At 41.8% G+C, this 15,611-nt stretch overlaps 1 protein-coding gene and 1 long non-coding RNA gene across 8 annotated transcripts; one reads left to right on the top strand and one right to left on the bottom strand.

Moving 5' to 3' along the window:
- Positions 1-620: 620 nt before the first annotated feature.
- LOC307214002 lies at positions 621-7,569 on the bottom strand. Of its 4 annotated transcripts, none has more exons than XR_013837812.1 (4): positions 6,417-7,569; positions 4,827-4,979; positions 1,699-1,851; positions 621-1,384 (listed from the first exon to the last, which is right to left on the bottom strand). It is a non-coding gene; the product is annotated as an uncharacterized lncRNA (long non-coding RNA). The 4 variants fall into 4 exon arrangements; XR_013837813.1 differs by having other exon boundaries at positions 1,699-3,602; positions 6,631-7,569; XR_013837814.1 differs by having other exon boundaries at positions 6,631-7,569.
- Positions 7,570-7,706: 137 nt separating this feature from the next.
- PRDX4 (peroxiredoxin 4) lies at positions 7,707-15,138 on the top strand. 4 transcript variants are annotated; one of them, XR_013837784.1, is made up of 8 exons: positions 7,707-8,100; positions 10,154-10,271; positions 12,059-12,175; positions 12,519-12,641; positions 13,039-13,235; positions 13,520-13,554; positions 14,804-14,850; positions 15,026-15,138. XR_013837784.1 is itself a non-coding variant. In XM_079972306.1 (8 exons), exons 1-8 carry the CDS (start codon positions 7,833-7,835, stop codon positions 15,027-15,029), a joined length of 843 nt encoding a protein of 280 aa, XP_079828432.1. In that variant the 5' UTR covers positions 7,708-7,832; the 3' UTR covers positions 15,030-15,138. The 4 variants fall into 4 exon arrangements, 3 of the variants coding, with proteins under 3 accessions (XP_079828433.1, XP_079828432.1, XP_079828431.1); XM_079972306.1 differs by having other exon boundaries at positions 7,708-8,100; positions 13,039-13,169; XM_079972307.1 differs by lacking the exon at positions 14,804-14,850.
- Positions 15,139-15,611: the final 473 nt, after the last annotated feature.

The raw sequence follows: 15,611 nt of genomic DNA, 5'->3' as shown, positions 1-15,611 counted from the left end.
AACTTAATTCGTTCTGGAGGCCCGTTCTTAACCTGAAACTGTTCTTAACCTGAGGTACCACTTTAGCTAATGGGTCCGCCACACAATTTCTGTTCTCATCCTGAAGCAAAGTTCTTAACCCGAAGTACTATTTCTGGGTTAGTGGAGTCTGTAACTTGAAGCGTCTGTAATCTGAAACAGCTATAACCCGAGGTACCACTGTAAAGCTATTTTTCATACAAAAAATGAGTATGAGAAGAAATTTGCACTAAAATGTGGATAAATTTTCATGAGAACTTTTAAAAAATTGAAAATTGATTTGACAATGTGGAAAAGTGAACTTAAGACCATTTGTACATGTTTTTTTAACCATGACTGGCAATGGCTCGCTGTCCAGTTTCAGGCAGGACTCTTTCCCACCTCTACCTGAAGATACCTGGGAATAAACTTGGGCCTTCTGCATGCCAGGCCAAAGCTCTGCCCCTGAGTTACAACCATTCCCTCATATACCGTATGAAAGGTGTGGGGAACCTTTGGCCCTCCAGATGTTGCTCAACTACAACTCCCATCAGCTTCAGCAAGCATGGCCAAAAGGACCAAAAGTTCACACCCCCTGCTGTATGAGAAACACACACACACCCTTAAGAGTGCAGAAGTCGTTCATTTATTTCATTTATTTATATAGCCATATCCTTCTTTTTACTCCAAATGGAGTCCCCAAAACAGGTTGTAAACAGAACAAAACAATAGCATCAATTTAAAACCACAAGTAATTTGTTTACAAACAAAACTATATAAAAGGCATTTCTAAACAAGGCTGTTTCCCTGAAGGTTAGGAGGGAAGGGCTGAACAAACCTCTTGAGGAAGATTCCAGACCTTAGGATCCACCACTGAGAAGACTTGTCCTCCATAACCAACAAGCACACCTCAGACAGCATTGAGGTGTGATCCAGAGTCTCCTCATAAGAGCTTAATAGATAGACAGAGCCATGTAGGAGCAACCAGACCTTTAGGTATTCCAGACGCAAATCATTTAGCTTTGCAGTGGCTCCTTCTGTGTTTCTGAGCGGAATTCAAAGTACGACTTGCTGTCTTTAAACTTTAAAGACAACCAGTAGCACTTTGATTTGGGCTGAGAAACGCACCAGGACGCAAAGCAGATTAAATAGCAATGGAGTCAAATGCTCTAAATAACAACACACGCACCACATATCAACAGTCTGGCAGCAGCATTCTGAACCAGCTATAGTTTTCAAATCATCAAAGGCAGCTCCACCTAGAGCATATTGTAACAGAACAACACAGTTGTTATGTGGTAGTTTGGATCCAGGCCATTATCTTCATGGGGTTTTTTTCTGCTGTGAAATCTGCCATCGAGGTATGAAAGTAGGAGAACACTGCCACCTATTGAAAAAATTGATAGCGATCTGGTTATTGAGGTATCTACATCTTTCCAAAAACAACTCTAACCCACTCCTAAGCCCAAGGGATTTTCAAAGTTACACTGATCCTTGCTTATGTAACATATGTTATTTGACGTTCTAACCAATTGTTGCATGTTCCTAGGTGTAAAGCAGGTGTCTAAGATTCAATAAGTCCTTGTTTTAAAATCCCACCACTACCAGGAACTCACTTGGTGTCTTTAGGCAAGGTGTGCTCTCTTTGCTTATGCCCTGACCCTCTTCATATGCAAGACAGGAATAATAATATTGACCTACCTCTTTGGTTTGTTGCAAGGTTTAGAAACAGGATAATATATGTGGAGTGCCTGCTTAGAAACTCAAAAGCATTGTGCAAATGCTATTATCTGAGATTTCCAAATGGAGTCAAGAGCATGTCCAATGCACACACAAGCCCACAGGTGGGCATTTCTTAAATGAAAGAGATATTTTCAGACATATGCATACACATGCATGTGCTATGAATTCAGTTCATAATTATAAGACTCAGAGCTGATTTTGACAGATTAATTTGACAAGCATTGTGAAGTGGCAGTCAAATATTGGGAGGTCTGTTAAATCCACTCTGCAAAAACTATAGCTATAGATAGATTTTGTTGTTGTTTAGTCGTGTCCAACTCTTCGTGACCCCATGGACCAGAGCACGCCAGGCACTCCTGTCTTCCACTGCCTCCCGCAGTTTGGTCAAACTTATGTTCGTAGCTTCGGGAACACTGTCCAACCATCTCGTCCTCTGTCATCCCCTTCTCCTTGTGCCCTCAATCTTTCCCAACATCAGGGTCTTTTCCAGGGAGTCTTCTCTTCTCATAAGGTGGCCAAAGTATTGGAGCCTCAGATTCAGGATCTGTCCTTCCAGTGAGCACTCAGGGCTGATTTCCTTCAGAATGGATAGGTTTGGTCTTCTTGCAGTCCATGGTACTCTCAAGAGTCTCCTCCAGCATCATAATTCAAAAGCATCAATTCTTTGGTGATCAGCCTTCTTTATGGATACACACAGACAAATGCCACACTGGCAGTTTAGCAAGGAATTGCCTTTTTTCCACTCCCCTTTTATGGAGAAACCAGATACTATTACTCCCAGATGTTTGCACTCTGAAGTTTCTATTTCCCCCACCAAATGTGATTTGTGGGGACTTTCCCTTCTGAATCTGATACGGCATTGTTTTACTTTGAACTGGTGTTCCATTTAAATAAAGTATTTAATTATGATTATATTTTTACCAATTTATTCTCATCATTTTTTTACTTTTCATTTTTATATAGTGAAATACTACTCTTTTGCTACAGAAAGAATTCAGAAAGAAAGAAAAATCTGTATTTAAAGTGCACTCCATGGAAACAGTAACTGATATTAATAGGCATTGAAGGTGACTGTTCCAGATGCAATTAACAGGCTATTCATCAGTAACCTAAAAGCCACATGGAACAGGAAGCAATAAAAGGGATAGGGAGCTTTTAATCAACATTGAAAAGAATCTTAACTGAAGAGGACATACTTCTGAGTAAGCATTATAGAAGGATCTTAGCCATGGAGAAGGATCACTTGATATGTGTGGCACCATTACTTCAATGCCATCTCCAACTGATTGCAGGAAGCAATACCTCAGCAATGCTAAAGAGATATACAGTGGTACCTCGGGTTAAGAACTTAATTCATTCTGGAGGTCTGTTCTGAACCTGATACTGTTCTTAACCTGAAAAACCACTTTAGCTAATGGGGCCTCCCACTGCTGCCGCTGCGCCGTCGCTGCGCGATTTCTGTTCTCATCCTGAAGCAAAGTTCTTAACCCAAGGTAGTATTTCTGGGTTAGCAGAGTCTGTAACCTGAAGCATCTGTAACCCGAGGTACCACTGTATTATGGATAGATGGAACTGTGGTTTTAAAATAACTACTTAATGCATATTTTCCCCCAAGGTGTATTGAACAGGTACATCATAAGTCTAATAAACTAAACACCTTTGTGAATCATATTCAGCTGAATCATAACCAGACTTATACTGTATAGAAAAGTACACTTACTTTCATCACCCAAAAGATGGAAAGCAGTCACCAGAACAAGAATGTCTAAGCAGATGATAATAACCTGTCACCATTGTTCAATCAGCCCATGTTTGCATTGGTTTAGCTAATTGATATTGCCAGAAGTTGCTTCCAGGCAGGACTGTAAAAGCAAAAGCTGCTCAGGAAGCCAAATCTTTATGTGTGCAGAATTCCTTTCTACAGGCACTTTGCAGTCCCTGCACATTACTCTACCCACCAGTCTGTCTTAGTGAGAGCCAGAACATTTCACTTTTCCAATTAGTAATTTTCATCATGTTCATTCTACTGAGCATAACACCACTTTGGAACCACATTTCTTTTTATCCCCTGGTAGAAAATCCCCTCTCCCTCTGCTTTATAGATTTTCTCTCATATATGACAGCCAGTGCCATATATTTGTTGAAATGCCCTTTTCAGTTTGAGAAGATAAAAGGAGCTAGCTAGCAATTTCAGCAGAATATTGTTAAATATCAGTGAGTGCCTCCAAAAAGTGGCAATGAATGCCATGTTGCAGTCCAGATATTACATTTGGCATAATGTTTTCCATACTGCAAAAAAAAAAAAGATATTGGAAATATTCCATTGTATATTGCACTTAAAACACACTTAAAATGGTGTATTTGCAGCTGTATAACTGAGTCCCTTGTCTACACACATTAGGGAGATGCAGGAGGAAGAGTGGTCAGATCATTAGTTCAGTCACTGTGTACAAGGCAGATTACATATATATTATACTTGTACCAGAGGGAATTAGCAATCACAGTGTCAAGGAAGGTATATTACAAAAATGGAAGATTGATTGCTATGCAGTTTGTCAAAGAAACTGGCAGTATTTAAATTTGACCTTTGGATAGCGCTAAGAAGACCCTAATGCCAGTTACAGAGAGGAGAAGGCAATTACGACCAGACTGGCATGCACAGAGCTGTATTAGGTTAAAGAGGGAAGTTCAATGCAAAGGCTTGGGGTGCTGGGTTCTGAGACCAGAAAGGGGAACCATCTGTAAGACTTGGGTATTTGCTGCCTATGCCCACATCTGGTCAGGTGAAGTGATATGTCCTTGACAAAGTGACATATGCTGCTTTGCGTATAAAGAATGTAGGCACATTTGTTTGGGAGCGGACAAGCAATTGCCTTGCTTTTGTGCCCATCCTGCATCTATAAAAGCTGGGAAGCCTAGCAGGCCGCTTTGCTGCTAAGTCTACATCTTCTTTAATAAAGCAGTAGAATTGGCCATTCTGATGTTTTTGACATCCTTCTTTGGTATCCCTGTACCCAACCCCTCCCCCGAGCCCTGCTTTGGGCCTGCAGTTCAGAACAGAGAGCAAGTGAAGTGAAAATTAATACCTTGACTGTTCCAAGATGGGAAAAGTGGAGAAGCTCTTCTTCAGAGCGTAGCAGTAAATCAGTAAGCTGTCTTTGTGTTAGGACACTAGGGGTTTCGCCATTCCTCACAAATCCTTGGCGATCAGATACTCTGGCTCTTAAAGATAGCTCTTGCTGTCAACAAACAACCACAGAAAAGGCAATGATAGGAGGCAAAGGATAGAATGAGCCCTCATAGGTTTCCTTGAGCCCAACGTTGCATGAAACTGATCTTGCAATGAATTAATATTTGTTGCTTTTGAGCCTCGACAGAAGCCCTGAGTATAACAATAACAGATGGAAAGGAAGGTAGAAGACACTGAGGACCAAGGTAACGAAAGGGAGCCAAAATGACTAGAACCGGAACAATCTAAGCTAGGAAAGATACCATGAGAACTAATGTTTTGAAGTTTGATTGCCTGTATTCTAAGCCACGTAAGAATAGAAGAAGAGGAGTTTGGATTTGATATCCCGCTTTATCACTACCCGAAGGAGTCTCAAAGTGGCTAACATTCTCCTTTCCCTTCCTCCCTCACAACAAACACTCTGTGAGGTGAGTGGGGCTGAGAGACTTCAAAGAAGTGTGACTAGCCCATGGTCACCCAGCAGCTGCATGTGGAGGAGCGGGGAATCGAACCCAGTTCACCAGATTACGAGTCTACCACTCTTAACCACTACACCACACTGGTAATTCAGGTTAAGTACTTAATTCATTCCAGAGGTCCGTACTTAACCTGAATCTGTTCTTAACCTGAAGCACTTTAGCTAATGGGGCCTCCCACTGCTGCCGCTGCACCGCCACTGCACGATTTCTGTTCTCATCCTGAAGCAAAGTTCTTAACCCGAAGTAAAATTTCTGGTTTAGCGGAGTCTATAACCTGAAGCGTACGTAACCTGAAACGTACGTAACCCAAGGTACCACTGTACTTGAAAGCAAGTTGCACTGAAGCATTGAGACTTGCTTCCATGTCAACATGTTTAGTATCTAATGGATAATTTTATTTCATCCTTTCTAGGGTCAAAATTGCATGTGCATTTTAATCTGTTTTAATTTTGATATGGCAACCTTCCCTTTCAGTTAATGAACATATCACCATTATTTTCCTGCCTGAAATGTCACGTGCCTTCAGAAGGCATCTCTCCACATTCCTATCCTAAATACCAGCCAGACTGCCCTGTATGTGCCTGCAATACTGCTAGTTCCTTCATGGTTTCCTCCTACTCCCCTATTCTCCTGTGAAATTGACAAAGTCAGGGGGAAACCATATCAGATTCACCTGTGCCTCTAGTTTCTTGGTTGATAAAAGTATTCCTGTGTGCAACTAGACTGGTGTGCTGTGCATACATAATATTTGAAGTAGGAAAAAACCGCCTGCTCTGCTGAGTAGTAACAGTAACAACAACAGAGAAGTAAGATGGACATGTGATGCTCTCATAGCCTCCATAAAAGTGCTAAGGTTTCCCCCTCAACATTGTTAGTTTCACAAGAGTGGGAAGAAGGGACATGGTAAAGGGAAATCTGCCTCTATAAAACTCACTTCCATAGAGAGGAAAACATTCCCAAATACATACACTGTAGTTCAATACAAGAAAAATGGTGGGTGGACTATAAATTGAGATTCAGATACATAACATGTTCGCAAGTGGCACAAAAATGCAAGAAGCATGAAATGTAGCTATAAATGCCTTCCTGCACAGTCACTAATCACTTTAAAAATAAAATACTGTACAAGTACATTTAAAATTGCTTTTCTGTCTTTCATACGACATAAGGAAAAAGCAGCACCTCTACAACCAGGGGTGGGTCACCTTTTCCAGATTCTGACCTCTCCCACCACCACCCCTCAGGCCATTTTGGCAGATGCACAGGGCCCACATAGCAATCAGCTGATGCCATTAAGTGAGGTGACAGCTTCAAAAGGGCTTCCTGTCAGCAAAGTTGTATGTACAGTAGAGGAAAACTGTGTGCTGACACAGTTTGACTCCAAACTTTAGCTTGGTCTGCATGAGCTGCATTGGGCATGGCAGAACAGGATTGGCAGCAGTCGAAGTGCACACAGGAGTTGGCTGCTGCTGCTGCTTTTCACTGAATTCCCCTCTGCCCATATTTTCCAGTAAACAATTGCAAAAAAGTGAAAATGTGTCCTTGATAATTCAGCATAGTGATACCATGTCCTGGATTTCATATATTGATAATAAATAATTGATAGCAAACAATTGCAAAAAAATAAAGTGAAAACATGTCCTTGATAATTCAGCATAGTGATACCATGTCCTGGATTTCATTTATTGATAATAAATCACTTTTGATTTAGCACCTGTTTCTGGTCAAGTGAATTAGAAAGCTGGGTCTTTCATTGCTTTCCATTTACGAGAATGCAAATAGGAGCTGCTGCTGTTGTCCTTGTTATGGTAACACGTTTCTATGCTTCCTTCATGGCCAGCAATTCAGTTCCAAAAAGGAGCAAGCAGCTGTGAATCAGATGCTCTTCAGACATCTGTGTCCTTTCCCTGAGAAAGTTTTGGGAATGCAGCTTTTAAGATTACTCTGGGAGGAAATGCCACACAAGCATAACAATTCAGCTGCTGATCGGAATGCGATGCTGTGGCTATGCCACATCCGGTGTTACACTGACACTCGGGTCACCTAAAGCAGAGAATGAGAACCCGTGGCCCTCCAGGCGTTGCTGGGATCCCCTCAGCCGGGCCAGCATGCCCAACGGTCAGAGGCGCATCCTGGAGGGCGGGCAAGCTCCCTCCCGTGACGAGGCTGCATTCCCCCTCACAGACTAGGGACATGCGCAACTGCGCCTCAGCGGAGCACAAGCGGGGAACCGCCGCGAGGGGAAGAGGGCGGGCGTGTCAGTGTCTGCCGTCGGGTCCCGCCCCCAGAAGCAGCCCGGGCTCCGGCGCCTGCCTCTTCCTCCCGCCGGGCCTCGGCGCTGCCCTTCTCTTTCCTCCCTTAGCCGGGGGCCAGCGAGACGTGCCATGGAGCCGCCGCGCGCCGGGACACCCGCAAAATGCCAGGGGGCGGCGGGGAGCGCGAGGCGCCCGTGGCGGTTGGCGACGCGGCCGTTGGCCGTTGGCGTGCTGCTGGTGCTGGCGGCGGTCATGACCGAGGAGGCGGCCACCGCCGAGGCTGCGCAGGGCTCGGGCGACGAGAAGTGCCACTACTACGCGGGGGGCCAGGTGTACCCGGGCGAGGCGTCGCGGGTGCCCGTCCGAGACCACTCGCTGCACCTCAGCAAGGCCAAGAGTAGGTGCCGGAGAGGCCCGGCGAGGCGAGGGAGGGAAGGGGCGAGCGGGAAGGCGGGAGGGAGAGAGACAAGAGGCGGCTGCCTCGTCGCCTCATCCTTGGCGCTGAGGGAGAAGCCGGGGCGGCGGCCAGGAGGAGCCCCTCAGCCCAGCCTTTTCCCCTCCCTGCTCCCTCTGTTTTCTTTTTCTTTTTACTCTTCGTTATTGTTCATCCCGACGTTGGCATTGTGCAAAGCAAAGCAAAACCCCACCCACCCACCCACAGCCCCCGCTCCAGTTTTGTTCCCTTGCGGGGAAGAGAATTTACGGGGGTGGGAAGTGGGGGAAACGCGAGTGCTGCTGAGACGCGCAGGACGTGCCGTGTTAGTTAGAGACGCTGCTGGGAAATTGCGGGGGACGTGGGACGGGAAATGATGTCGCTGCAGCAACGTGGCTTCTTGTCGTTGCTGATCTCCTGCAGCAGAAAAGAGAGAGAGAGAGGCCTTCAAAGAAGAAAAGTGATTATTCCGCAATAGGCAAAACAGAATCAAGTGGCCACAGGCCTCATCCGTGTTTCTTCTTAAGCTCCCCTTCCAAAAAGGAACAGCAGGTTAAAGCCAAAGAAAAGTGCTCTCTGCCTGCATATTGGGTAGAGTTTTGAAGGCTTTCCCCCCAGCGCAAATGGTAGAGTGAGAATGGGTTAAATTTAAAAGAAGCACCACCCTCTTGTTTCAAATATTTACTTTCCTTGTCGGTGCACGGTTGATCATTAGAGGGTTTTGTGTGTGTGTGTGTTTTTGGTAAGGACACGTCAGACAAAGGCTATTGCTTTGAAAGTGCAGAGAGGTTTTTAAAAGAAGTTGTTTAAGGCTGCAATCCTACACCTACTCCCCATTGAACATAGTACTTCAATGAGTAGCCATGTGTTTTACAGCATTCTGAAATGATAAGAGTGGCATTCTGTACTACAGTACAATCAACTTAATATGCTGTTTTTCAAAAAAGTTTCGCCTAAGTACCTCTTGGTAAGAAAACTGCAAGATTGAATAATCTGGCAGATTTCTTGTTTGTTTTTTAGACAATTTTCAAAGAAGGCAAGCTTTGTATCCAATAGTGACTTAGTTCCAAGAGTGGCTTGTCTATTTTTGTAAATAGTCATCATAAACTGATCTAGTAAGAAGGTGCTTTGTGTATATGTCTTTAGGTTGCAATCCTAATTCATATACATACTGTATTTACATTTAATTCAGTAGGGCTTACGTCTGAGTAGATACAGAGTTTTGTTAATCAATGGACAGTGATTCTTTAGTTTTCATACTTGGGCTGCAGTTGGGTCCATTTTTTATATATCTCAATTATGTTTTTCATCAAGTGGTATCTTCAGTGTCACCAAGCACTGATTACTGTGATTTAGACTGCTACCTTTCACAGTGCCATTGAAGATACTGTCAGATGCAATATATTTTGAATATCAGCTGCTGGGAATCAGAACAGGGAGGGTGCTTAGTCACTGGGGTCCCATTTGCAGACTTCCCATATGTGTCTGTCTGGCTACCACTAGAATAGGATGCTGAAGTAGCATCCTTTGGCCTGAGTCCAGCTGGTTTCTTCTGATGATATCATACTCTAACCTTGTGAAGTATGAGTTAACAAAAGTTTCGTAGAACCTCAAATCCCAATCTTCAGCACTGCAGCTATCCCTTTAGCTGCCATTTCTTAGTGCACACCTTAGTAGCAACATTCCATTCACCCATCCTATGAATTTCCAAATTTGTGCTGACATAGTTCCAAACATTTGAGTTGCACACATCACCGGCAAATAAATAAATAAATAAATAAATAAAAATGTGTGCTATGGCATTAGTGTATGTTTGTTGGTACACCAGTTCTCAGTAACTTACTGTAAGTCATAAGAACCACAACTGAAATAATTTTTCCAATATTTGAGTTCTTCCAGCATTGCTTCATTAAAATGAACATTATATGTTTTAATCTATTCAAAGAGAAATATTGCATTTATATCCCAGCACAATCAGGCAAAATGAATTAAAGTACAATGTATCCTTCATTTTTAGTTTCCGAACCAGCACCCTATTGGGAAGGAACAGCAGTCATCAATGGAGAGTTTAAAGAGTTGAAATTAACGGATTTCGAAGGAAAATACCTTGTTTTCTTCTTTTATCCACTTGACTTGTAAGCAAAACACATGAAATATATGTATAATTTCACAATATAATGCTTACTGATCATAGCAGTCTTTTCATTTTTAGGCCAAAAAAATTGCTTATTTAACAGGAAGAATTAGAAAATATAAAATTATGAAAGTGGCTATGGAAATCCCACAAATTATAATCCTAAGAGTTTTCTCGATTTACTGGGGTTATATGTGTGAAATTCACAATGCTCCGTGGGTGGGGGCAGCTGCCCCCCATCAAGTAAATAAAATTACCTAAGTGACCAATTGCATCGCAGATAACTCGGTTCTGCCCCGCCCCCCAACATAATTCCTGCCTCCTCCCACCCCCCAAAATAAATCCTGGCTACTCCCATGCAATGATCAATCCTTCTAATTCTGAACTTGTGTGGTCTGGTTTTTTTGGAGTAGGACAACAGGACAGGGTCTCCTAGAGATATGGTAGTAGTCCCTATGCAAGCTGTTAGTTTGTAAATGGGATTACAGCCCCGCAAGGACTCATGCTCAGGGCCATTACTCTCCAGAAATGTCCCACTATACACTCTATAGGGCAGAGCCCTGTAGCAAGCAAAAGCAAGCTCACCCAGTGGTGTGGTGCAGCAATTCCAGTTTGATGTTTACCAAGAGCAGTGAAATGGTGGGGAGGTTGATGTGGTACAGGAACACTGGTAGGAATGCTGGATTGGCTGCACCAGTGTGCCCCTATCACACCAATCTTCTTGCTACTTCGTCCCTCCTCCTAGTAATTGGCAGCCATCCCACTGCCATTTACCAGGCACTGTGGGTCTGCACCACCCAACAAATTTGTTTCTGGTTGCATAAAAGGCTTTCAAGAGGGTGGGAAAGAAAAGGTGTCTCTTTCCATTGTTATGGTTTCTAGCAAGTAAATTTCCCCCCTTGATAATCTGCTTCTGTAGGCCACTGAACATGCTTAGTCCTCAACAGGCTGTTTAGACTTTTTTCTTCTTATAAAAACATGAATACTTCTATAGGCCTAAGGAGTTCGTGTAAGCATATAAAAATCAGAGCCTTGCACCAATTTTGTAGAAATCATCTGAGTAGCCTCCTGAAACCTTCCCCTGTATGTTTATACCCAAAGCTGCACTACAAGGACAGGGTCCCAGCCTGCTGAAGCCCTCAACAGAATAACTTGTATTAGGGGCTGGGGATATGCCGCAGCATTTTGTTCTGAATCCCCACTTAATAATATGACTTTATCATCATGGCTGTCATCCTCAGTACAAGAAGATTATATAGTTGATTGATTCTTGAAGTGAGGGACAAATAAGATCGTTTTCTATCAAACATAACAATGTTGAACTTGACTGCTGCTTACAGACTGGAAATAGAATTTTCTGTCTAGTGGTTCACTCAAAATATTTGCTGTAGCACCATATAAGTATTTAGGATGACACGTATCAACAGCTATGCGGACACATCACAGAGTATGTAGTTATTGTGGCACTGCAAGATGGTTGAATAAAATACACTGCCAAAAATGTTTAGAATAGGATGCTAGAGTTTTAGAAGTTGTAATGGAATAAAACTTATTTTCCTACACTCATCCTTGATTTAGTGACCAATGAAGGCTATAAATGGGCAGGCATAAATTATTATTATTATTAGTAGTAGTATTATTATTATTATTATTATCAATAATAATAAAATAAAGGGCTGGAAAATTGAGTGCATTGTAGAAAGCAGTTCATCTCTGTTTTAGTGATTAGTTATAAGTAGGGATCTGTTCTTTTTAGAAATTTACATTTTTCTCTCTCTTTAAATTTAGCACATTTGTATGTCCAACGGAGATCATTGCCTTTAGTGACAGAATTGAAGAATTCAGAGCAATAGGTGCTGAAGTGGTTGCTTGCTCAGTAGACTCGCAGTTCACTCATTTAGCATGGTAAGTCCTTTTTCCCTTTCATTTACACAACTTATTAGTAGCTGTTACATTTTCTGTACAAGGCAGAAATCTTGATTGGAAACTTGGGACTGTTAAGTAAGTGCAGCCATCCCATGACTATAGCTGTCTGGTTACAGGAGGCCTGTCAATGGCAGGAGGAAGGTGTTGTCAGGAAACTTCCATTTCTGGAGAAGTGCACACAGGAGAGGGTGAGGGAGATGCAAAGACTAGATCAGGTCCATTAAATTCACCACCTACCATGTAGAAACTGACTGATACTAGGTTGATAGTGCAGGTATGGAATAGTTCTCACTGAAGTATTTGGTGATCTTCATTGCTATAGGATTAATACAGCTCGGAAGCAAGGAGGACTGGGACCAATAAAGATACCACTTCTTTCAGATTTGACGCACCAGATCTCAAAAGATTATGGAGTTTACCTAGAGGATCAAGGACATGCTCTTAGGTATAATGTTAACTATTCCATTTCCTTCTCTGTCTGCTACTCAGATAGTTATAGATTATTGTCATATTTTTCCTGCATGATGCTGTATTCTGTTACATTCAACAAAAATCTGTGTTTAAAAAAGCTGCAAGATCAGAATTGCTAATTTTACAACAGCAGTCTATTGGAGAGAAAAACTTGACTAGAACAAGAGCACAGTTCTTAAAAGTTGGGTTAGCAATTAGTTATTTCAGTGGATCTCTGACGTGCATAGTTAGATCCCATAGTGAAATAAAATGTATGGCTTTCGGTGAAGAGTTGATACCGGTGTTTTGCAGACAGGTGTAATATATATATGCACAGAATGAGGTTATTGATATTTGTCTTGCCAATTTCTCTTATATTTATGTTTCCACAGAGGCCTGTTCATTATTGATGGCAAGAAAAATCTTCGACAAATCACAATGAATGATCTTCCTGTTGGCAGATCTGTAGATGAGACTCTTCGTCTAGTACAAGCATTCCAGTATACTGACGAACATGGAGAAGGTATTTCCTGCAGGGTTAAACATTCAGTTGCCTACACAGAAAAGAAAGATTTCTTCTAGATAGCAAGTAAGAAAGCTGAGACTGTTAGATATTTTGACAAATTACTGTTGGTCTTAACATTTCTAGCAGTCTTCAATACTATGATGCCTGGTTCCTGGTATTAGTTGTAAAACTAATTGAAAAGTTCTCAGTCTATGATTAAATCCTACTTCATTCAGCTACCTCATCATATATAGATTTGTACTTGCAGAAAATGAATTATTTCTTTCATGTTCCACAGAACAAAAGGAATAGGAAGGCAGGGTTATTTTTAACCATGAGCTTAATGTCTCCTTTCCTTGTCTTCTTAGTTTGCCCTGCTGGTTGGAGACCAGGCAGTGAAACAGTAAGTTGGTGTTTATAAATATAATTGGAACATAGTTTTTCCTTGAATGCTCCATTTGAATTTTTTTATCGTATGTCATGTGGGGAATGTTATCAGCAGGCCAAAAGCAATGCATGGGCAATTTGAATGCCATTTGAAACCTTGCCTTTTACTTCTTCATCTTATCTCTGTCAGCTTTTCCAGCATGCTTTTCTTGCTAAGATTTTACACAGTGAAGGAAAAATCAAGACTAAGTATTTCCTCAAGGTGCTTGCATGTTCGATAACTGCTGCATGAATAGCATTATAGTTGTGCAAAAACCTGCTCCATAACTCTATAGCATTTCAGTAAGATACAAAAAATCACAAGTACTAGTAATTTTGCACTCTTAACTTATAACAGTATCTTCATTGGTCAATAGATTTCCCAGTCTCTGAATACATCCCCTAAGGCTACAGTCTTATGCACATTTAACTTTGAATAAGTCCCCTTAAATTCAATTGGAGTTAATTTTGAGTAGGTATGCACAGGGCTGCAGTCTTTATAAACATTTTGTAGAAGTATTTGCCATTTATTTCTACATTATAGACTTTCAGAATTAAGAAACATCAAAGTTGAGGATATTAATCTGAGATTTTTGGCCAGTGACTTGACAAGTGCAGCAATGGAATAACATGTGGTTTATCACAAGTGCGATTGTAGACAGGTCACAAAAGAACACTGCATGCGTTCTCAAGACAGTTCTACATCCCTACAGTAGTTTGTTTTATCCGGACATGTTACTGAAGGACACCAATGATTCCAGTCTTCCCCCTTATGATTTTGGATACAATCCGAAGAGCATTAGGTGCACCTTGGTACCAGAAAAATCCATGGTGCTTATCAGTGCAATCCTATGCTCACATTATGATTGGGGTGTATGTGTCACCATATCCAGTGTGTGAGGGGAAGAACACAGTCAGAAATTACAAAATCCATACAAGCAAGAAGCATTATCAAAGATCATGGACACATTCCAGACAAGCAAAAACACTTGTTAGAGAGCAGGGCCAGTGAGGAGAGGGAAAGATAAGACGCATGGAGGGCCAAGGCTACTCACCCTTGGTTTACCATATCTCAACTGGGGTAATGGCAGTTCTTACCAGGAAACTGTAGTTCTTACCAGAGGTAGGGCACATGAGTCTGTAGGGTACTCTGTATCATCAAACTATTGTGACATGAAAACAGGAATACACTAATAGCTGTAGCCATGCCTTCTGCATGTGTTTAGATCAAACCTGAAGATGCTATGAGAATGTGGTGGCCAAGAGAAGATTTGTAAGTACCGTTGGGTATTTGAGTACCTGTGTTATCTTGGGGAACTCATTGGCGGATGGATGGGTCTAATATACATCCAATCATCAGCACAGGACTTAGTTCACTTTATACAGCAGATATATAACAAACATTAGACTATTTTGGTTTTGATTGTGACTTTTTTCTCCTTATCCAGATAATTCCAGATCCTGCAGGAAAACTGAAATATTTTGGTAAAGTGAACTGACTGCTTTCTTCTACAATTCACAGCTAAAAATCTGCCAATAAAAGTTCCACTAATTTTGATAATTGCTTGTGTGTTGCTTCTTGGTGGATTTGTACCAGTGTTTCGTTCAGTGTGTATAAGGCTTCTTGTTCTACTAAAGTAGAATAATAGCAGTGAAGCAGTGCTAAAATATTACCATGTAAAATTACTTACACTGTTGGAAGTCTCATGCTGCTAGTCACACTAATAACTATTTCTAACCCAACTATATGCATGTTTACTCTGAAGTAAGCATCGTGTTCCATAGAATTTAGTAAGTGTGCAAATTAATCTTGCACACCGAAACCAAGGACACACACACACACACTCATCAGCTGATTGATCAACCCTGCTTTCTACAGGGAAAGCAGCTGCATTTCTGCCTGACATCACAGGAAGGTAGGTGCATATGGTTTGTGGAAAACAGCCTTGCAGGGCAAGCAGGAAGCTCACAGGCTGGAGGTTGCCCACTCCAATATATTGATTACATAATTCAGACCTCCCATATTCTATGATT

The sequence above is a fragment of the Podarcis cretensis genome, assembly GCF_951804945.1.
Source record: "Podarcis cretensis genome assembly, chromosome: 4".
NCBI lineage: Eukaryota > Metazoa > Chordata > Lepidosauria > Squamata > Lacertidae > Podarcis > Podarcis cretensis.
Note: the sequence above shows the minus strand (reverse complement) of the source record. Positions and strands in the feature narration are given on the sequence as shown.